Below are 22,894 nucleotides of genomic sequence, written 5' to 3' on the forward strand. Positions count from 1 at the left end.
CTTAATCTCCCAGTGCCTTAGTTCCTCATCAGCAAAATGGGAGGGTGATAATAGCTCTTCACTGGATTGTTACAAAGGTAAAACGAGTTAATATAAGTTAGTTTCTTGGAGCAATGCCTATATAAGTATGCACTATTATTACTTTCATCATGATGTAGAAAATTTACCAAACAATATACTATGTTCCACACGCGGCACTTAATATTTCAGACCTATTTTTCCTGGGAATATGACACTAATAAGAAAATGTAGCTTCTCCTCTGAAGTTTTGCCTGGACAGGCAGGTCTTCATGGGTGTATCACCAACCTCTTGGTGGTCATCTGCTCTCCTTTTTCCACTCTCTGTGGCTTAGATCTGCTCATGGGATCCATTGCAAGGAGCACAGGCAAGCCTGGGGCTTAGCTAAAACCAAGGGATTAGGGTTGTGCTGTCTTGATGAATAATGACAACAGTTGAAGTTCAAGTTAAGCAAGCTTTGTCGAGGTTGGGAATAATAGGATCACTGTTTCACAGACCAAACAGTTTGGTTGTTTGTTTTATTTTAATGCCCAAACATGGGCTTGCCCCATGTTCCTGAAGAAGTCCAGCCACTCTCCTGGGGCCCTTTCTTCAATCAAAGCCAAAGCTCCACCTCTTGGGCCAGCGGTCTATGGCCCACCCTCTCCCCTGAGGAAGCCTTAGGGGTATCTTTAGCCCCTCCTCCAGGACCCTGTGCCCATAGGGAAGGAACCCACCATTGACACGCCTAGGATGGCACGTGTCCATTCATGCAGCATTCATTCATTCTCCCTTCATCTGCAACATGCCTGCATTCAAACATCCCTTCCCTCCAGCTTTTGGTCCTTCCATCGCTCATTCATTCACACATTCATTGAATACCTTCTGTGTACCTGGCACCCCTCCAGGCCATGGGGATACAAGAGTGAACTAGAAAAAGTGCCTGTCCATGTCAAGTACACATTGTAACAAGCTCCCAGATGATGCCGATGTGGCTGGACCACAGACTACGCTTTGGGTAACAAGGCACCAGATAGCAGGGTGCTGAATGCCGCACCCTCAAAATGAAAATGTCGTTTCCGAGACGCATGCATCTCTCCAGGTGGTAATCGGTGCAGTAATCGGATCGAAAATTATCAGGCACGGGGAACATTCCCGGTCGCCCGAGTTCACCCTGCCTATTCTTAAACTCTCCTCCCAGGGAGGGGCTATAGAAGGATGCTTTTTCTTGACCCATATTTCTTACTGTAAAACTAAAGACCTTAGCTTGTGATAGAGGACCCAGATGAGGGCGTACTTTTAGGACAGAGGGATGTAGCAAGTACTCCTAAAATCACACCCTTCCAGCAGTTCTTTATTCTGCCTCTCAGTGAACATTTATTTTCTCCCGACCCTGTGCCAGGCATTGTACAATCTAGGAATTTAATGGTGAAGAAGGCAGTTCAAACCTCTGTTCCCACAGACCACGGGGAAGCCTGACCTAGCCTGGGGGCTCAGGAAAGCTTTCCTCATGAAAGCAACCCTTGTATTGAGACCTGAATGCTGGGAAGGGTTGAACCAGGCAAAGGGCAGCGTCTGCACAGAGGGCAGAGGATGTGCAAAGGCCCAGTGTGGGAGGAAAGGGAATGTGTTTGAGAAACTGAAAGGCAAGAATGGAGAAGACAGCAGGGATGTGAAGATGGGACTGGAGAGGGTCAAACCAGGCAGATCTTCTTAGGCCCCATTAACGCCTAGGGGCTTCATCCAAAGAGCAGTGAGAAGCCCTTAGAAGGTTTAGAATAGGCCAGAGGAACATAAAAAGTCACTCTGGCTGTTGCGATTTCAAAGGCCTGGAGGGGACCAGACTAGTTCTAGCGGGTCACTGGGGGCTCCTGCAGTGGTCTGGGCAAAGAATATGCAACTGGGGCTAGAGATGGTGCCTGGAATCAAGCAAAGATCTGAGGAGGGGCTGTTCTTGCCCTCAGGCCCATCCTGGGCTGCACCTCCCCCGGGACCCTCTGCCCAGATCAGCTATGTTCCATCCCATCTTCTCCCTTTCAAGGCAGAGACTGGGGCCTTTCACCCTAGCAATTCTCCCTGGAGTCTAGGCCAGCGTTTGGCTCAGCCCTAAGGAACAAGCGATCCGGATAACGAGATAAAACATAGAAATGAAACTGTTGGAGAAACTGCAAAGCAATGAATGAAATGATTGCTGGGTTAGTATAAATCGAATGTGCAAGAGCTGAAAATCCATGGAGTAAAGATGTGATTCAGAGGTGCTGAATTATTAACTGGAAACACATAGGGACTCTTATATAAGAGGCCCTATAATCCCCAGGAAGCAAACTGGTCTCCCCTAAGCCAAATATGGCCCAGAGGCCTCTTTTGTTAGGCCTGCACGGTGCTCACTAATATAATGATTTTTTTTTTTTAATTTTAGAGTTGAAATTAGATGCCAATGTTTAAGAAGAAAATAAAACATTGAGAGATTTTTATATTAAAAACCTGAATTTCCAAATCCTACTGGGGGGAGGGAGAGCCAAGCTATACCCATCTAGGGCTGCACAACAGGATCTTCCCTCAGCCTGGGCGTGTGTCCTGCTTCCCAGTTACCACAGTCTCCACTGCTCCCTACTGCCTCACAACACAGAGGCTGGTGTCATTTGCTATATGTCATCACACCTGTGCTGTTTTGTTCTTAGAGCAAACAGAACTGTGACCTACTTCTCAGCCCCTTGTCTCTATCCTTGGTTGGAAGATGAAAGCTAGACAGAGACGGTAATGTGTTTCAGCAAAAAAATCAAAGCAAGTAGGTTTCGATGGGAAAGGGAAGAATTTTTTAAGTATCATTTCATATGCAAAGAAAGTATATCAGTCTTATTTTCTCATTTTGGGACCCTGCCTGCACTTGGGTTTGGGACTGCTGATCCAATCCAACTCTCTCATTGTATAGATGCACACATGGGGCCCAGAGAGGTGAAGCAACCTGCCAAGGATCACACAGCATTAGAGAGCAGGTTGGGACTAGAACCCATAGGTGGAGAGTACAAATCAGCAGACGGGAGGAGGGAGGGCGGAAAGGAAAAGGAAAGTGACTGAGAGGTGGGAATAACTGAAGGGCTACCTGGGCAGAGGGGCGTTAAGTGCCTGAGTTAGTGGGTGGAGGGGCAGGAAAAGCTGGAAAAGAGGGAGGGGAGAGAGGAGGGTTCTCAAAAGTCCTGAATCCAAGGTTCTCTCTGGGGAATTAAGACAAAAGTGATGGAGAATGACCAATGTTACTTTGGCAGCAGCAGGAAATACAGTAAGTCCAGCAAGGGTGCCCCTGCAGTAACCATGGTGAAAAACAAGGAGAACCTGCCCAAAACGGTATTTACCAGCACAGACCACCGTAAGTGGATGGGGACGATGAGGAAACTTGATCTAGCTCAAGTCAAACGGGCATGGCCTGGGAAGCCCAGACTCTCTGCCTTTTGCCTCTTTGGGGGTCAGCACTGTCTGTTCACCCTGGGACTCGGGTTGGAACAGACAGAACTGTTGGGACCTCAGTTAAGTTTCTTCTTTCTTGTTCTTGGTCAGGCAGCCTCCTAAAGGGACATTTAAGACATCTAAACACCAATATTCCTTTTCAAGTAGCTAAATGGTTGGAACAGCCTCCAATGTCATGCGAAACGTGACTTTCTTCACTACCTGGTTAATTTTTAAGTCGAGACATGATCATAAATAATGGAGATAGAGGACCATTTCTGTCACTCATGAGTTTCTCAGTTGAGTTATTATGTTTGAAGTTTCAATTTGACAGAGACTAAAACACACAAGCTAAGGGCAACAAACAAAAGGACCTATAAGTTGAAATCAGGATCTTGAAGAGGTACACGTACCCAAACGTTTACTGCAGCATGATTCACACTAGGGGACATGGAAGCAACCTAAATGTCCATGGAAGGATGAATGGACAAAGAAAATGTGGTGTATACATGCACTGGAATATTATTCAGTCTTAAAAAGGACGGAAATCTTGCCATTTGAAGCAATGTGGATGAACCTAAAGGACATTATGCTAAGTGAGCCCAGACCACCCGTAACAGTTAACTAACCCTCTCAACTTGTCTTCATAATCCTAACAGCCTATCAAAATGCAAGCATGGTATTTGTATTCAAACTACTGCATGATTCTCAAATTATATCATCCTGCTTATAGTTTAAGATCTAAAGGCGTCAAATAATTTAAGGGATGCTTTCATTACAAAGTGGCATTTGTTTGCAAGTCTCAAATCCCCAAAGATCATTTTTCCCAGAGCCTCCAACTAGGGTACATAGTATATTACTCATGATTACGACCATAGCTCTGGGTTATCAAGAAAGGTTAAAACCCAAGAAAAACAAACAGAAAGAAAACAAAAAGAAAGGAATGTGTGACTATCAAAACCTATTGAGAAAAAAATTCCCAGCTCTTAAATCTAAGAGCTAAGGTCATCTCGTCCAAGGTCGAGGTATCTAGAAATTTTACTCCTGTGAAACATCTTACTCCCACTGATGCCAGATTAAGGAGGTCTTCTTTACATTATTGCAGATGAATAAACCACTGTTTCATTGTTTCTCAAAGCATTTGTAAGAGTGTGGTGACAGAGGAAATGTCTGCATTTGAAAGGAAGTCTTAAGGGGTTGTGAAATCTCAGGAAGGTTCTTAAATGACCTAACCAGATGTTTTGAAGTCTGATACACCCTTAACCCAAACTGAAATTCATAACAAAGTCAAAAGCAATAGAGTCAAATTGATTCCAAAATGCCTTTTCTAACAAATTTAACTGTTTACACCAAAAGACTTTACTAGGGCCTCATTCCAACTGGGAGAGAGTACACAGTCATGGAAACAATGGGATTCATCATAAAGTTTGAAGAGGAAATGAAACTAAAAATTCGGGTAAGTCCTTAGTGCTGGCTAAATTAAGAATCCACATTTCTGAGGCTGTATGGAATCATGGTTAAGAGCCAGAGCCTATAGCCAGACTGCATTTTGATAGGCTGTTAGGACTAGGACTAGCTCTACCACTAGACTCCTAGCTCTGCCACTTGCTAGCTGGGTGACCTTGGGAAAGTTACTTGACCCCTCTGAGCCTCAGTTTTCTCAACTGTAAAATGGGAATAAAAATGGTACCCACTTCACTGGGATGGTGTATGGATTAAATGAGATAGTAATGTGCCTAGGACATAGTAAATGATCAATAAATTTTACCTATTGGAATTATTATTTTTTTAATGTTAGCAATATTATGTAGACAATGAAATGACAGGGAAACTGGGTTTTTTTATATTTAAATGTAAGATATTTAAATTTTAAAAAATATTATTTCAAGGAGGAGGAAGAGAAATAAGGTTGTCTACACCTCTCCACCCAAGAAATAAAACTCCTGAGGTAAAATGTGGTTCCTTTAGTTGGTTTGTTTATTTTGTGGATGGGGAGTTATTTAAATTTGAACGGGTTTGGTTTGGTACACACCATTTGAGACATGCACCAAAAATGTATAGACAGAGTCACACAAAATAGTACTGAGTTGCATCCACTCCAGGTCTAGCCCGGGGTTAGAAGGACCGTACAAAGTCTAAAGAACACCAGGCTGGGGTCTGGAGATCTGACTTGCCTGGTTAGTGTGGTACTAACAAGACTGCTAACTTGAAGGGTGACCCTGAAGAATCAAGTCAATTCTGCTCTCTGGATTTCAACTTCCTAGTCCACAAAATGAGTGGGTTGAACTAAATGACCAATAAGGTTTCTTCAGGCTGTAACTGCTTACATGAAGCTGTGGTCTCTGTTCCAGGGAGAAACTTGGCTCTGGACTTGACCTCTGGCAGCACTACGGTTCTGGTCCAAAGCCAGCTACACACTCCATCTACACTGGATGCCTCCTCACTTCCCGCTGTTGGTCTTCAGGGACCCAGGCAAGAGGATGTGAATGGACAGTCCAAACCCATGGCCCCTCTGGGAGAAATCACTCAAGTACGTGCCCTGCTGCTTCCAGCTCAAGTCACAATCCCCGGCACACGCAAAGCCCTGCTTATCCCACTGGAGAGGAGGGTGGGAACCACTTTATTTAAAGCAGAGCTGAAGACATAAATATTCGAGAAGCAATAGCTCCTTATTTTGGAGGACTCTGGAATGAAAGTCCAAGGTAGAAAAACAACTCAACAACTCCTAGCATTTCCATTCTGAATAGACAATATATGCCAGGAGCTCTGAAATAAAGATAGTGTGATTTGTTTATTATTCCTTCTCTTTAAAACCTGCATTAATTCTGATTTCTATTTAAATAAGAATGATTAAATTTTATCAGCTGAGATGGAAATATTGTGATAAACACTGGCTCGTGGCCAAACTAATCTCCCAAGCCCACAGCTTACGGCCATTGTCTTGTATAGATATTTGAATGGCAATGGGCTTTTATCAGTATTTCTAAAGGCACTCATTTAATTATGTGGTTGTAAGGATTTTCAAAACCCAAAAGAATACCATCAATACATATTCATTTCTTGGATTAATTCAACATTAACATCAGAAAATATTGTTATTTAAAGGATGCTAGTACTTGTTTTTGCTTTTGCAAAAACTGAGGCATCCAGTTCTGGTTGCAATGGTGTCTTTTAAAACGTTCCATCGAACTGAAACTAGGAAAAAGCAATGCACAGTGAAGTAAGGCTGGAATTTAGAATTATAGGGATTAGAAGGAGGACTCCACAAGTCTTTAACAAAGAATACTTCATAGAGGTTGGACTGTAGCACGGAAAAAAAAAATCCCTGAACTAGGAAATTTGTACACATGTGCAGATCTTGTCAATCAAATGTAATATATTTGAAAGCCTCAGGAAAAAAATATTCAAGGGCAGGGGCTGTCTAGGTGTTTCCTGCCCCAAATTTCCATACCCAGAAACTCAAGCGATCTAGATTTCATCACCATAGGGGATACTGCATTTCTTCGAGAACTGATTAAAAGATACAAAAATACACCTGACATGTTTAGCATTAATGTTTCCTCCAAAGTAGGTCTTTATTTTTCAACATTATGATGAATCTGTTTGGGAAGCAAAGACTCACACTCTACCTTAAGCTTGGGATTTCTTCTTGTATCAGGTTGGCTGAACAGGACAACTCCATTCATTGGAACTGAGACCCACATGGTTTGTGTCTGCAGACTCAACACCTACTACCCTTTTTCTCATGTGCCTTTCAATCTGACCAAACCACCAGGCAATTCCTCCTGTGCTGATCATTTGAGGGGAGCCAGGTAGAGATGGGGACTAGATAGGGAGGGGAGGAGAGAGAAGGGGAATGGAAAACGAACCACTTGTCAATCTTGTCAAGACTGATCTGTTTTTGGGGTTACCAACTGCCCTGGTCTGAGGGGTTTCCTGGGATGAAGAACTTTGAGTGCTAAAACCAGGACAGTCTAGGGAAAGCAGTTGGTCCCCCTATACTATTTATCTTTTGGCTTAAGCTTCCAGGTCAAGCATTCTAAAGGTTCAAACAAGCTGGGAAAGAGGAGACATTTAGATTTGGTTGAAGATTACTGAGAGGACTACCTGTCACAACACAAATGCTAACTAAAATTCGTAGAGGACATGTATTTTATAGAATCGGGGAGGTAAAGAGGACTTTAAAAACAATTTCCCTCAGAGCATGCTCGGTAGAACACTAATTCCATGGGATGGAATTTTAGTGAAAAATGGTTTAGAGATCAAATAAAGCTACTTAAAAAGGCTCCTTTATTGCAGGACTTATCAGAGCCTTGAATAAGCTAACATTCGTTGTTCATTAACATGTTTGACCACAGAATCCTCTTTCCCAAGGAGCATCTTAGGATAGCAGTATTTGGAAGATCCTACTTTAGGAAGCACCGCTCTAGGCCAAACTCCTCATTTTAAAGATGGAGAATAATACTCTGGTTTGTCTAGTTACAGGCAAGGCTGGTGCTACAGCAGTTTTTCAGACTTTGATGTGCATAAGAATCACCTGGGCCTCTTGTTAACCTGCACGTTCTGATTCCACAGGTCTAAGGTGGGGCCTGAGATTCTGCATTTTTCACAAGCTCTCAGGTGATGTTCACGCTGCTGGTCTGTGGACCACACTTTCAATAGAGAAGCAAGTCTCCTAAGTTTATGCTTGTCCCACTGCCTTGTAGCCTCTTTGCGAGTGGAACTAACTAATTCTCCTATCAAAGCAGCATCCTTGCCTTATTCTGGTTTCATTTGCTGAGTTGATATCTCCACTTCTTCAAAGCTACTCCCTGTAGTGAGAGGACGCATCGAGATTAAGGAAGTATTTCCTGGACCCTACAATATATTTTCTTTTTGCTCTATTATAAATTAGAAACAGATAAAGCTTGTCACTAAGTGGTTTATTTGGAGGTCCTATACAGAAATTTAGATCAAAAGTTATTTGAAATCATTGTTTAACTGAGTCAAATCAACAAAGGACACTTTCCATGACCATTTCCAGGTATTTTTTAATTGTTCTTGGAAAAACATGGTATGCATCTAACCAAAAGGTGCCCAGTAATTGTGCAACTAACTGGCTATTGCCATAATATGAATAGACAGTGACCAGCAGATGCTCACTCAGCATGCAGATTTTATACCACAAGTACCCACCCTGATACTTCAAAAGCTTTTGTACCTGCATGTGTACAATCCTCACATTATTGCATCATATTGTTGATGTTGCCAGGAAAAATCAGCTTATTGAGATGGTATCTATATAACAGCCATATGCCTTGTCAATTTAGGGCAGGGGAGGGATGGGTAAGGAGGAATGATCCAAAAGGAAGAAAAATGACTTGCTTATTGACGAAATGTTTACTTTGCAACAAATAGTTGTGACATAGTTCAAAGGACAGATGATGTCTGTATCTTCATGACACTGAAGCCAACCACAGGTAAACAGAGCATGCTGGGTGGTAAGCGGTTAGAATACTATTCCTGTTTACAGGCCAGCCTCTCCCCACAAAAAGCTGATCTCAGACATTTCACCCAACCTGGCCAGTCACCCCAGAGATCTCAGCCAGAAGGGACTGAACTTCCCAGGATCCAGATGACTGAAGGGAGAAGGGAAGGCAGATTCTACTGCCTGGAGACTCAGCCCCTGGACACGAGAAGCAGATCCTAAGTCCAGACTGAAGGCTGGGGAGCCTTCACCTAACTTTTAGTTCCCATGCAGAGCGGGACCTCAAAGTCCCCACATTCAAGCTCTATCTTTGCTGCCCACTAGCTAATGCATCATTTTTGGTCTCCTCCCTGTGAAGTGGGAAATAGCAGTCACTGTCTCACAGAGTTAGGAAGGTTAACTGAGAAAATTGCATATATTACTTTGCATGTATTCCAGGGCAGACGTTGACAAAGCTGAGCTATAGTTTTTTGGTTTAGGTTTTTTTTTCTTTAATTACAGTAAGGAACTTGAGATCTACCTTCTTAAATTTTTTTTTTAGATTTATTTTATTTATTTATTTATTTTTGGCTGCGTTGGGTCTTCGTTGCTGCGCACGGGCTTTCTCTAGTTGCGGCGAGTGGGGGCTACTCTTCGTTGCGGTGCGTGGGCTTCTCATCGCAGTGGCTTCTCTTGTTGCGGAGCACGGGCTCTAGGCGCACGGGCTTCAGTAGTTGTGGCCCATGGGCTTAGTTGCTCCTCGGCATGTGGGATCTTCCCAGACCAGGGCTCAAACCCGTGTCCCCTGCATTGGCAGGTGGATTCTTAACCACTGCGCCACCAGGGAAGCCCCCTTCTTAAGGTTTTAATACAGAATTGTTCACTGAGTTATGTTTTAACAGTCAAACTTACATCCCATTTTGCTGGTTTCATACATTCTGATCATACATTTGTGCACACATTACATGGGTTCCTACTAAGCACCAGCCTTGTGAAACACTGGGAAGTCAAGGTGAAGAAGACACTAGCCCTGCCCTCAAGGATCTCTTGTGGGTTCTTAGGGAGGTTGACACTGAAATCAACAATTGTGATACAGCAGGATGACTTGCATTGGGAGGAAACGGGGTGGTGGGAGTGGGGGAGCATCTCACCAACCCCTGCAGGGGAGCAGTGGGGAGGAGTCACGGAAGAGTGAGGAAAGATGTCCCAGAGGAGGAAGCTCTCTGATCCCTCCTCTATCTCCTTGGCTGGCTCTTCTCCCAATGCCTGAAGCTACGCACAGATCCCAACCCGATCCCTTCTCTACTCAACCTCGCGCTCCCAAATGATAGCATCTCTTGTTCCACGTCTATGCTGTTGACCATCAGGTCTACATTTCCCACCTTGACTTTCCTCCCAAAGCTCAGATTTGATGACCTATGTGCCAGCTGGGTTCTCCAGAAAGGAGTAATGTCTATGAAAGATAAAAGTGGATGCGTTATTTAGTCATTGCTGTGTAACAAATTACCCCATAGTTACTGTGGGTCAAGAATATGGCACAAGTTAACTAGGTACTTCTGACTCAAGGTCTCTCACAAGGCTGCAGTCAGTGTCAGCTGAAACTCTGGTCTTATCTAAAGGCTCAAATGGAGAAGGATTTGCTTCCAAGATCACTTACATGGTTGTTGACAGAATTCAGTTCCTTGAAGGTTATTGATCTGAGGCCCTCAGGTGACTATTGGCTGGAGTCTACCCTAAATTTCTTGCCTTTCCATAGGGCAGCTCACAATATGGCAGCCTGCTTCATCAGAGTGAGCAAATGGGGGAGAGAGCAAGAGAGTCCTAGGGAGACCAAAGTCACAGAAATGACTTCCCATCGCTTTTTGGCTGATTTCCATTTATTAAAAGTGAGTCATTAGGTCTAGCCAATAGCCAAGGAGAGGAGATTACACAAGGGCGTGAATGCTGGGAGACTGGGAATCATTGGGAACCATCTTAGAAGGGAGACTGGTACAAAGGAGGAAGTAAGATTGGACCACAATGCAGAGCTGATACCAGTGAAATGAAAAGTGGGGAGGAAGCAGGATTAGGAAGAAAGAGCCTCAGAACATAATGTTCATCCGATAAAGTCTTAACCAATTCAACAGGAAGCTCCAGAACAATGGTTGCCGTTGGTGGAGCTCTGCATTGGGCAAAAATGGCCAAGACCTAGGGACTGCCTAGGAAGAGCATGGTCTTGGCTGAAAGCTGAGGTGGATTCTGAAGGCCAACAAATAGAGGCTGTGAAGTAACTGCCTTCCTTGTAGCTGAATGGCAAGTTCTTTCTGGAAGGGAGATGTGAGTGGCACACCTTCGAGGCCCCCATCTCCACAGCATGTAGATCAATGTTTTGTACAATCTAGGCACTCATCAAATGCCTCCACCAAATTATCAAGTGCATAAATTATTAATGATGCTTATTTAAAATATCAATTATTTATTATTTATGTGAGAGGAATATTCATAATCACATTGAGACAGCAGCCAATTGATGAACCAGTTATGCAGTCAGCTAACAGGGCTGTCTAATCCTTTGCTGCATCTTCAAAAGTTGAGTTCTTTCCTGCTTCCTCCAAACGACCTCGGCTTTGTGCATACAGCCTTAGAAAAGAGGCCTATGTGGACCAAGGTAGTTCTAGATCAATGGGTCTCTCTGACTCTTGGTTTTACAAGCTTTCCACTGAGAACAGAAATGCCCCAAAGTGCTGATGGTTGGATTGTGATCATTCATCCCACCGGTGGGAAGGACTTCACACACCCTTAAACCCCAGGAGAACATATATTATTAAATCTGTCCTCCTCCATCAGGTCTTCTCCACTAAAGGTTTGCTAAATAAAGGTACCATTTAGCCAAACCAATCTTCACATGCCATATCCTGGGGCACCCTCTCTAGTGAAGTATGACTATGTTGTAATATTTTGTGAATATCTGTTTAATGTTAGTTGCTCTTCTAGACCATAAGCTCCACGAGGGTAAGCACAATGCTTTGGATCTCCAACATCTAGTACTGGTCTGGCAAAAATGTAGGGACTCAATGAATGAATGAATAGTGAGATGCATGCCTCTTTGATCTGTTTTGGGAATCTAGATTTTCATGCATCAAACTTGGTCTGGGAAGGAGGTGCCCTTGTATTCCCATGCTCCTTGTGAGGCCAGACAGAAAAAAGCTCATCTAACTCCCGGGCTCTGGAACAATGTGCCCAATTTGGTCAAGTTAATGGTCAGGTTACATTTTGTTGCAGTTTTGCATGTTGAAAAGCTTTCTAAAATATATTAATCTAGCTATGCTGTCAACCGATATTCATTAAGCACCTACTGCATACCAATCTAAGCGATTTATGGCTGTTGACTGACCGTCTCTTTTTTACCTACTTATCCATGTATTCTCCTTCTCACTTTTATGTACTTTATCCATCCATATATCCATTCATTTATTTATGCACACTTTACCTTATTCCAATATGTATTGGAGGTGGTTTATAGAGATTTGTATAATATACCACTATAATATAAATTATGAGTAGGTGAAAAGGAAAAGGAAAAAGCATAAACTCATTATGTATGGACTGAATCACTAATCATTCAAACTCTTACTGGCAAAAAAAAGTGATGGACTGGACTCTACTGATCACAGCAGGTGCTCAGGTGTAAGATACTGGGGCAGATCTACCATAAAAAGTTCTCTGTGGAGAGTTTTCTTCATTTAACCATTGGAATAAATCCTTCTCATGCTTGTGTGTGTTTTAAAGGGCTTTGAAAAAAAAAAAAAAAAGGGCTTTGAAGATTTCAGGTAGCTCATTTAGTCATTCTTTTTTGTTCTTTTTGTTGTTCTTGTGTTTACTGAGTACTTACTAAGTGCTGGGCACCGTGCTAAGTATCATGGTCTAAGAAAAAGGGTGCTGAGTGCATGTGTTTTTACTGTTAGGCTCCAGGTCTGAGAGTTTTAAGTCCTGAGTTCTCTCACGGCCCTGGGGTTGCTTTATTGTGTGGCTTGGCTGAGTCTATCCCAGTCTCTGGACCTTGATGTCTTCATGTGAAAATGATGGACTAAGTGAATCTTCTTAACTAGATCTAAAATTAAGTACTATAGGACAGGCTGGATTGAAGCAAATCAATTCAGCAATTCTTTCGGTCCCATCGCGTTCCTCAGCATAGCTTGAGAAAACTGACTCCTGCTCAATGACTCCTGGAAGCCGTATTTTTAGCATTTTATCCTCAGCTGGTATGCCCATCACATGGAAGTGTTCCCAAACCCCAAAGTGATGTTACCTAATGAACCCTTTCAAAACATTGTGACCTAAAGAATAGGTGCTTCTATCATGGAAGTGAACTCTCAGAATACACAAGGATTTAAATGCCAACATCCTATATTAAAAAAAATAAAATAACCAGCGCTAACTGAGCTTTGCAGACCAGGCACTCTTCTAAACATGTGATAATGCACCATCTCATTTAATTCTGGAAAAGCCCTATGAGACAAGTTTTCATTATTGCCCCCATTTTACTGAGAAGGAAACTATGGAGCAAGAAGGATAAGCACGATAACTTATGTCGCAGACCGGAGATGTGAGCCCAGGAAGTTGGACTCCAGATCCAGGCTCTTCCCTCTCACTTGATCACACCTCCTTCCAAAGACTCATACCTGTAGCCCTTAGGTGCTCTGTTAGCTTGTGACCTAATTTTTAAAAATGCCTTATTACCTATAATCTGTTTCTGATGCTTCTAGCTAAGAAAATAATCTCAATGTAAACAAATATGAGATTCTTTTCAGAACGGATTTCCAACTCCAGTAACGTAATTTTGATTCTCAACAATAAAGTGCATAAAGATACTTTTACTCTAAACCTAGAGCTGGCAAACTTTTTCTGTGAAAGGCAAATGGTAAATCTTTTAGACCCTAGAGGCCATAAGCTCCTCAAATCTGCTATTAGAGTGAGAAAGCGGCCAATATTTAAACACGTGATCATGGCCATATTCCAATAACACTTTGTTTATGGATACTAAGTTTTGAATTTAACATAATTGTTATGTGTCATGAAGTACTGTTTTTCTGATTTTTTTACAACCATTGAAAAATGTGAAAACCATTCTTACCTTGGAGGATGAACAAAAACAGGCAGGGAGCTGGATCCAGCCCATTGGCTACTGTTTGCCAATCCCCGCTCTAAACTGCTCACTGACATCTGATTCAACCTTTGGGAACAAACAAGGTTTTTCTTAAAAGAAAAATAAAACCACTATACGCTCGGTTTTCTAATTTCTTTGCAATATGAATCTATGTTTTCTTGGTCAAAGTTTGTCCTATTTTCCTAGAGATTTAAAATTCTACATCAATAAATATTTAACCATCAAGAAAGTTAAATTTCCCTTCTACTTTGGCTGTCAATAAGTGGAGGTCAGGGACCGTTGTCTATACTTGCTATGAAATTCAAGCCCAAGACAAAGTAAAATATATTCCCAAATATCTACAAATGCACGCATGAAATATAGGTGTATTTTAAAGAATAACCTAACAGAAAGTACTTTAAATTTCACAGCCACTGCTAATGCAGGCAGCTAATCCTATTTACATTCATATTAGCCTTGGTATCTTTTTCCCTAAGATTTACCTATTTGTATGCTTGCATGAGTTAAACTGCCTTTTGCATGATATCAGTACTTTTGTAATTTAAATCTATAAAAGGCAATTTCTTTTAAATATACTTCCTAACAGTGGGTGAAAGAGGCACCAAAGTTATTTGAGGGCTGTACACCTCGGTGAACATGTGCGCTGAACTCCAGGCAATATGCAGAATGTGGGAATTAATCTTATACTGTAGGAACGGAATAGAAAATAAAATCAAAGCTGAGAAAGAAACAGCCTTTGAAAAGGACCACTTTGCCATTATCGAAGGAAATGGTGTGTTTTAGAATTGGTATTTAGACAGGTAAAACTTTCTCCCTTTCTGCAAGAGTGGTGAAGACTGTTTGCTTTCTTCATTGTGATATTTTTACATCCCAAATAACTTTAGCCACCTGGTAAGCAAGTTTTACGATTTAATGTTGGTGTTGGCTGATAAACAGAACATGGTTGACAATTTGGTGGCCAGGGTCAATTTTAAGGTGTCCATTGTGACTCCCCATGGAACACGGGAAGCAGTATAAGTGGGTACATATTGAGGGGCTAGGGGTGAGACTCCAAAGATACAGAACAAACTGTATCTAGCTGGAGCTACATTGTTTTCTTCATATAATTCCTATGAAATGTTCACTCTCACCATCTCCAGTTGACATACATGAGATGCAAGTAGGTTAATGTATAATCTTGCCCCAAAGAAACAGTTTCTTCCAATATGTAGGGCACACACATCAACATGCTTCTTTTCTAAGCAGGGCTGGGATTTTTTTAGCAAAATTCACTGGGGGTGGGAGGGCGGAAGGTGAAATCCGAGGGGAGGGACTTCCAGATGCATGCCCTCACTTCTGGTTACATTGAGCATGTCCATCCAGGAGAACTGGCCCTCGGGTTCACTTCCTCTGACGCTGGTCAGGGCACGTTTCCCAGAACTCACCAGGTCATGGGCTTGAAGGAACCGATACCAAATTTCAGTCTCATGTAGAAAGTCTTCCCACAATGAAGCCAGGAAAAGACAGAGTTCCAAACTGTGCATCCAAGGCAGTGGGGCTGGTCAGACTTGGGGCCTGAGACCTGCACAGAATTAGCCCCCAGCTTCAGATGCACCTCAGGAAGGGAATGTCCGTCCATTTAATCCTAAACTTCGTGCTATTCGCCCTTCTCCAACTGTAATGTCTACAGAACACCATGTATCTGGATGGAAATGGGGCATTTTGTTCACTACCCAGATAATTACACAAAGCTTCAGCCACTGGTTCATGACTCCTGAAGAACCCTCATGCACACAAGTGTACACACACACACACACACACACTCAACCAAAATCCACCACCCTGAAAGGGGCCATTATAAATGTTTCATGTGAAACTTTCAAAACCCATCAGACTCACCAGAGTTTTCAAATTAACTCCCTTATTGCCCAAGGGATCGCTCTGAAAGAGATTTCTCCAGCCTCAAATCTCCTCAAGAAAATTCTGAATTTGAAACAGAATGCAAATAATGCGTTTTGACTCCCTAATCAACAAATGGGATCAACTTGAATTGATTAAGAACCTTTGAAATTAGCTGTCTTTAATTCTCTCCATGGCCTGCTGCTGGTACTCTGAAGATAGGAGGGCAGTGTGTGTGTGTGTGTGTGTGTGTGTTTGGGCTGAAGTTGGAAAGTTTGGTCTCATTTTTTTTCAGAGCTCATATAATGGTCTTTTCTTAAAAAAACACTTTTTTAAAAATTTTAATGGTGACACAACTCTAAGAAAGAAAGCATTCACCTGGTGCAATTATATGGCTTTTCATGCAGTACATTTCCAAGAGTTGGCTGCACGAAACCTGCACAACTTTACTGAAACAAACAAAAATCATAAAATCTGAAATGAATGTATAAATAATATGCAACTGTCTAGACAGTATAGGTCACTTGCAAAGAGAGCAGGTCGGGAAAAAATTGCCCATCAGTCAGACAACCATAACTGATTCTGATGCGAAATAATGGTGGAGATATTCAGCATTCTCTCTATGCGAAAGGCCTCACTGAGCACTCTGCTCTTCCCGAGCCAGTGGTCTTCTGCTTATCTAGTGCTTTATGCAGCCTTTGGAAAATGCACTTGCTATTTAAACATTAAAATTAATGCCCAAAGAATAGCAGTTGAGCAAGGCGGGGGGGGGGGGGAGGGGTTGCCACTGACCTGTGTGATTGGCCTTTGGTAAAGCAAAAATAGCCCTTCTAGATCAACAATATGAGATTTCCATACCCACAGAATCTTAAACAGATGTAGTTATGGAAACTTTAGGCTAGCAAAAGACCCAAACACACACACTCAAATTTCATGGAACTTTTTTACTCTCCAGTAATAACGTGTAAGAATAGATTCAGGTACTTAAATCGTGTACTTCTTTTTTTTTTTTTTAATTAATTAGTTTATTTATTTATTTTTGGCTGTGTTGGGGCTTCGTTTCTGTGTGAGGGCTTTCTCTAGTGGCGGCGAGCGGAGGCCACTCTTCATCGTGGTGCGCGGGCCTCTCACTATCGCGGCCTCTCTTGTTGCGGAGCACAGGCTCCAGACGCGCAGGCTCAGTAGTTGTGGCTCACGGGCTTAGTTGCCCCGCGGCATGTGGGATCTTCCCAGACCAGGGCTCGAACCCGTGTCCCCTGCATTGGCAGGCAGATTCTCAACCACTGCGCCACTAGGGAAGCCCTCATGTACTTTTTAAAATTTTATAATAATCTGTGTGCATAGCAAAAAAAAAAAAGGCTTGAAACGCAACCAAATGCGTTAAATAATGATTGCGGGTTTTTAGCACCCTAGAATGTGATAATCTCAGCAGTTACAGAGCAGGGCGATGGCTGCTACCATCACTGCCCCCCCAAACTATGAACACAGGTGAGGCTCATCAGCTTGTGCCTAGGGGTGGGCGTTACCAACGAGCTGGCTCTGCAGCCCGATGGGCTCACATGCCCTTTGCGAGAGGAACCCAAAGTGAGGCTACCATGAATTAGGCCCAATGCCTGCAGAAGGAAAGATCCCTGCTCACCTTGCCAGGGAGGAAGTGGGTGGGCAGACAGGTGTCGGCCCTGCTCTGAGCTGAGCCACCATACTGGCCAAATGGGTCAAACCCTTAGGGAAGACGATGATAATAAAATAAGAAGAAGAGTAACAGCCGCCATTTATGGAGCGCTTACTAAATGTCAGACACTGAGCAATCGTAAAGTCCTGAGTCTGGAGGACTGTCTCATTCAACCCTCACCACAATCCTAGGGAGTTGCTCTGATTTATTATCCTTATTTTACGTCGGAGAAACTCGAGGCTCAGAAAGAGCAAATAACTTGCCTGAAGCCAAACAGGAATAAGTGGCTGAGTGCAAGTTTGATTCTAGGTTCCTTTAAAGCCAAGCTCACCTCTTCCCCCGCGTGACCTTTTGCCTCTCCGGCTGCCCCCCTTCGGGGCCGACTTTGCCAGGAGATGCTGCGGGCACCGCGCCCCTGGGGCCCATAGCACGAGAACGTCTGCTTCTTGCAAGAAGCAAGATGCACACTTTCACTGTGGTGGCATAAAGGCAAATGAAATCCAGACCTGTTTCTATTTCTCTTCTACGCAAGCAGTCGTAAAATCTCATTTTCTTTTCTTTTTTTTAATTAAAGAGGGGCCACGGACGGCAATGTTGGCGCTTGAGCAGAAGAGACTCCCCCGGCCCTCTGCTTCGCATACCTGGCCAAGCTGAAGAGAAGGGCGGTGGCCGCTCCGGAGGGATTCTGGTCCCGAAGCCGCGGAAGGGAGGGCGACGCTGCGTCGGCAAAGCCCGGCGAGTGGGCGCGGTCGGGCGCCGGGGACCTCGCTCCGCTCCGGGACTCCTCCGAGGCCTGCGGGGACGGGGCGGCCTGCTGCGCCCTGGCCTGGAGCGATCTCTCTCTCGAAGCGTCGGGGACCCTCCTGCCGCTGGAGGCCGCCACGCGCAACGCGACTCGGAAGCGTCCGTGCAGCAGCCGCTCTGGCTGCCGGGTCGCGGCCACCGGCGCCCCGTGAGCCCGGGCCTCTGCTCGCTGGTGTATGAGACGCCCTTCGACGCCCAGGCCAGCCCTTACCAGGCCCGCTGCCGCTACCTGCAGCCCCGCTGGGCCGACTTCCTGGACTGGATCCCGGATGTGGGCTTCGTGGGCCGCTGGTGGCTGCCGGGGTCCCGGATGCGCGACTGCGACCTCAAGGCCCAGGAGTTCCTGCACCTGCCGGCACATCTGCGCGCCGTCGGGCCCCACCAGCTGTACCCGGAGGCCAACGAGCGGCTCTTCGACGAGGAGAAGCCCAGACCTGTGGTGCTCACCGCCGATCACGTGGACCAGGCGCTGTGGGAGGCGCAGGTCTTGCAGCAGGAGAAGAAAGACCAGGTCGCCCTGAGCCAGGCTGACCCGCTGGTGCCATCGGAGGTCGCGAGATGAAACCCAGTCCGGCCTGGGTCCGGACCGGGCTCCGAACCCCGGCAGACGGCTGGCCTGGGATTGTGCAGTTGGTGTGTGCGAGCCTCAGATGCAGAGTAATGGAAATAAATTATGTGCAGCGTTCTCTCCCGGGGATTTCACAAAACTGGGGGCCTCTGTCTCACCTGTTCCTTGTGAGCTGAAGCTAATTCATAGAGCCTCCTTGGTCTGGGAGTTGGGGACAGCAGAGCGACATGCCATGTCATGTTTATCACTGCCAGAGTTAGTAAGGAGCCTCCGACAGAAATAAGCCTTTTTCACTGGGCTTCAACTGTTATCATAGTTGTTAGGTGACTCCCAAACTCTCCTAAGAAACTTCAACTTTTCATTTTAGATTTTGAACTGAAATGTTTAGCCCCTATTTCCATGAATAACATGTTTTGTTTTATTTTAGAATAATTTTAAATAATTGTAGTCTCAGAGGAAACTGGAAAAACAATAGAGACATCCTGGGTACCCGTCACCCAGCTTCCCCCAAATGGTAACATCTTGTATGAGCAGTACCAAACCAGGAGATTGACATTGGGATGACTCTTTGGATGTTTCAGGGAAACTTTTCTTTGCAAAAACAACCTGCTTTTACCATATGTGTATTGATAGTGTTGTTAAAGTGACTTGGAGGGATAATGCATTTTCTGATCTGGAAATCAATATGGAATCATAGCTTCTGGTTACGTTATACTTCAGTGACCCTGAAAACACAGAATCCTATGGAAAGGAATATGTTGGTGTACATAGCTGGGTGATAATCATAGTTTTAAAATGTTAGATGAATGAGACTACCTCTGTCACCGACGTGGCCTGTGGCTGGTTAATAAACCAAGAGATGAAACAACAACGACAAAAGGGGACCATGAAGACAAAAGTGCTTAGAACCCATGAAAGTCACAAAGCCGCCCAACACCCACTAGGTCCTAGAGCTCTTTTGCAGCCCATCTTCACACTTTACCTAGAGGGGAACTGAGGTAGGGAAAAGTCCTAGGTCATCCAGCCAGTGAATATTAAACCTGGACCCTGGATCATCCCATATCAGTTCTGAGCCATTTCTGTATCAGAAATGAGTCAGAAACCAAGATGCTTCTTCTTGGTCCTTCTCCTGTTTTTCCACTGAGAGTAGGTAAGTGTGTCCATCTATGATGGCATTTGATTGGCTTTTGTGTTTTGCTATTCAACAGTTACTGTCTTTTGTGCCTTTTTAAATAATGTACAAGTGAGAAATGCAATGACTCTGGGTGGTTCTTTCCTCGAGGAAAGTTTCTTTTCTTTTATATTAAATACAACCCTGTACGTGAAAGGTTCCTGAGAAGGTTAAAAAGTGCTTATAGAGCTGAAAGAGATTACTACGGAGAAAGCGTTTATCAGGCGGGATGTTTAGAACTGAAAAGTGAAATCTCCTTTAAAAACTGCCAGCGGGGGCTTCCCTGGTGGCGCAGTGGTTAAGAATCCGCCTGCTAATGCAGGGGGCACGGGTTTGATCCCTAGTCTGGGAAGATCCCACATGCTGCGGAGCAACTAAGTCTGTGCGCCACAACTACTGAGCCTGCACTCTAGAGCCCGCGAGCCACAACTACTGAGCTCGCACGCCTAGAGCCCGTGCTCCGCAGCAAGAGAAGCCACCACAATGAGAAGCCTGTGCACCGCAAAGAAGAGTAGCCCCCGCTCACTGCAACTAGAGAAAGCCTGTGCACAGCAACGAAGACCCAACACAGCCAAAAATAAAAACAAATAAATACAGTAAACAACACCAAAAAAACTGCCAGCAGACATTCTGGAACACCGATCTCAGTCATCTACCTTTTGGTTTTAAATTTGTCAGACGGCCTTGCTCAGCCCTTCTCACTAGGAGCAGTGGCGGCTGGCCCTGGTCACCTGAGGCCTCCCTCTGCCATCTCTCTCTTCCAACAGGTCTCTACCAGGTCGCTCCTGAGACCAGGGCCATTTCATCCTCCCATCCCTTCCTTCTGGGCTGCCAGTGTTATTTATTTTTAATGCCTTTGATTCATTTCCCTCTTGTTTTGACCAGGCAAACAGCACACATCTGCTGCCACCAGGAGGTGTCAATAGTTCGTACTGCTCAATTTGTATGCCCCAAATCCACTGTAGGGAAGATTTTTGCCATGCCTGTGTCTCAAGTTTCAATTTCAAAGTATTATGCTGCGTTCTTGGCATTAAAAATTCATAGGTTGAATTAAAGATTTATTTTTAAGGGGGGTACCTTATTAGAAGGCAAATCACATTCTTTTCATTTTAGACATATTGGCTATTACGATTTCATCTTTTTTGCTAAAAGCTCAATTACATCAATATCGCTCGAGACCCTCCAAACACTGAGCTGAAAGCCGGGCTTCTCAGCAGCCAAGTGCCTATTGCCCTGGAAGGATTAACTTTTCTAAGAATGAATCCCATCCGCCTGACGCAGAGTTATCTCCCTAATAAAAAGCTGATCGAGTTACACCTCTGCTTAAAATCTCTGCCAGCTTCCTGTTGCTTACACAATGACGTTTAAACTCCTTCTTCTGTCTTACAAAGCCTTCCACAGATTGGGCCCAGCCTGCCTTTCACTGTTCCTGCTGCACATCTCGCTCTTCTTCACACGGAAGGAGACCAGGACATGCCAAAATGTCCTGGTCCCCCTCACCCTTCAACCTTCAACCAAGACCTCGGTTCAATGTGCCTCTATAATTCAGTTTACTTGGCCATATTGTAAAATATCTATTACGTCCATCCCTCCCCCCAGACTGATTTCCCAAAGATAGGAATTGAGCATTATTCCTATCTGTAACCCCAGGTTCAGCACAGGGCCAAGCACACTTCATAAAGATTAGTAGGTGAATGAATAAATGAATGAGTTGAATGAATGAATTCAATGGCCCAAGAACTCACACGCAACAGAACGTGACAACAAAATCAACAACATCAACATTTCCAGTCTTACGTTTAGTAAGTATAGAAAAAACGAGTATATACAGGGAATAAATTCCCTACCTTTACTACGTCTTCTAAGACAGGCTGTGACTACAGTAAGTGCTCAGGAGATAATCCAAATGGTCCAAGGCTTTGGTGGAGATCAGAGCTTCTGAGTTGTGTGTGCTGGGTAGAGGGCAGGTGTTTGGGAGAGGGAGAAAAATGTCTTGAAATGGGTGACAGCCACCTGGGCTGGTGTGAGACGACGCAAGAGGCCCTTCTTAGCAAGAAAGGGCCGCAGACTTTCAGTTGTTAAGGGTGAAGAAAGTGACAAGGACAGGGACCTCTGGGGGAAGGGGGAGGCATGATGGAAAGGGGGATTTCTAGAAAAAGTCAGCCATGGCTCTCCTGACTTAAAAGCAGTGGGAGTGGCTCCTTTGAAGTATGAAGATGCTTTTAATCAGGGACTCAATTCTGAAGAAAGTTTTCAAAGTGCTGTTTTGAACTGTGAGATGAAAGGACAAGGATAAAATACCTGGAAAGTGGACAGCTATTCCCTAAGCTGCTGGTACCTTTCTCCCCTTCACTCGCTGCCCAAAGGAGAAGGAGCCACCTGCCTGGTCGGCCTGAGCTTGGCTTGGCTGGCCCTGGCTCTGTCTCAGGTCTGTCTGCCTGGAGGGGGCATCTCCTCTTGCTCCTGCATCCACAGGATGAGTTACCTTGGGCCTGGCATCTCCTTTCTGGAGGCAGATAGGAAGGCCATTTCTACTGGTCTGAACTCATGAGATTTCTCAGATGGGAGACAGTGACCCTATCCGCCGTTGACCAAGGAAGTGTCTGCTTTACAAAGGGGCCGTCCTAATACCTTGTCTTGGAGGAGGGAGTGAGAAGCAAGATGTGGAAACCCAATTACTGGGCCACAGATTCCAGCCACATGTTCTAATTGAGCGAGGCCAGCAATAAAGACGACATTTTTCGATCTTCATCTATCTGATGCGTGT

At 44.3% G+C, this 22,894-nt stretch overlaps 1 protein-coding gene across 1 annotated transcript; it reads left to right on the plus strand.

The window, feature by feature from the left end:
* Positions 1-3,310: 3,310 nt before the first annotated feature.
* LOC118884611 (mitochondrial import inner membrane translocase subunit Tim29-like) lies at positions 3,311-18,950 on the plus strand. Its single transcript, XM_036832323.1, is given in 3 exon segments — positions 3,311-3,365; positions 18,194-18,472; positions 18,475-18,950. Coding segments are annotated over 3 exon segments (810 nt in total).
* The last annotated feature ends 3,944 nt before the right edge of the window (positions 18,951-22,894 follow it).

This window comes from Balaenoptera musculus, chromosome 19 (genome assembly GCF_009873245.2).
Source record: "Balaenoptera musculus isolate JJ_BM4_2016_0621 chromosome 19, mBalMus1.pri.v3, whole genome shotgun sequence".
In the NCBI taxonomy this organism is placed as follows: Eukaryota; Metazoa; Chordata; class Mammalia; order Artiodactyla; family Balaenopteridae; genus Balaenoptera; species Balaenoptera musculus.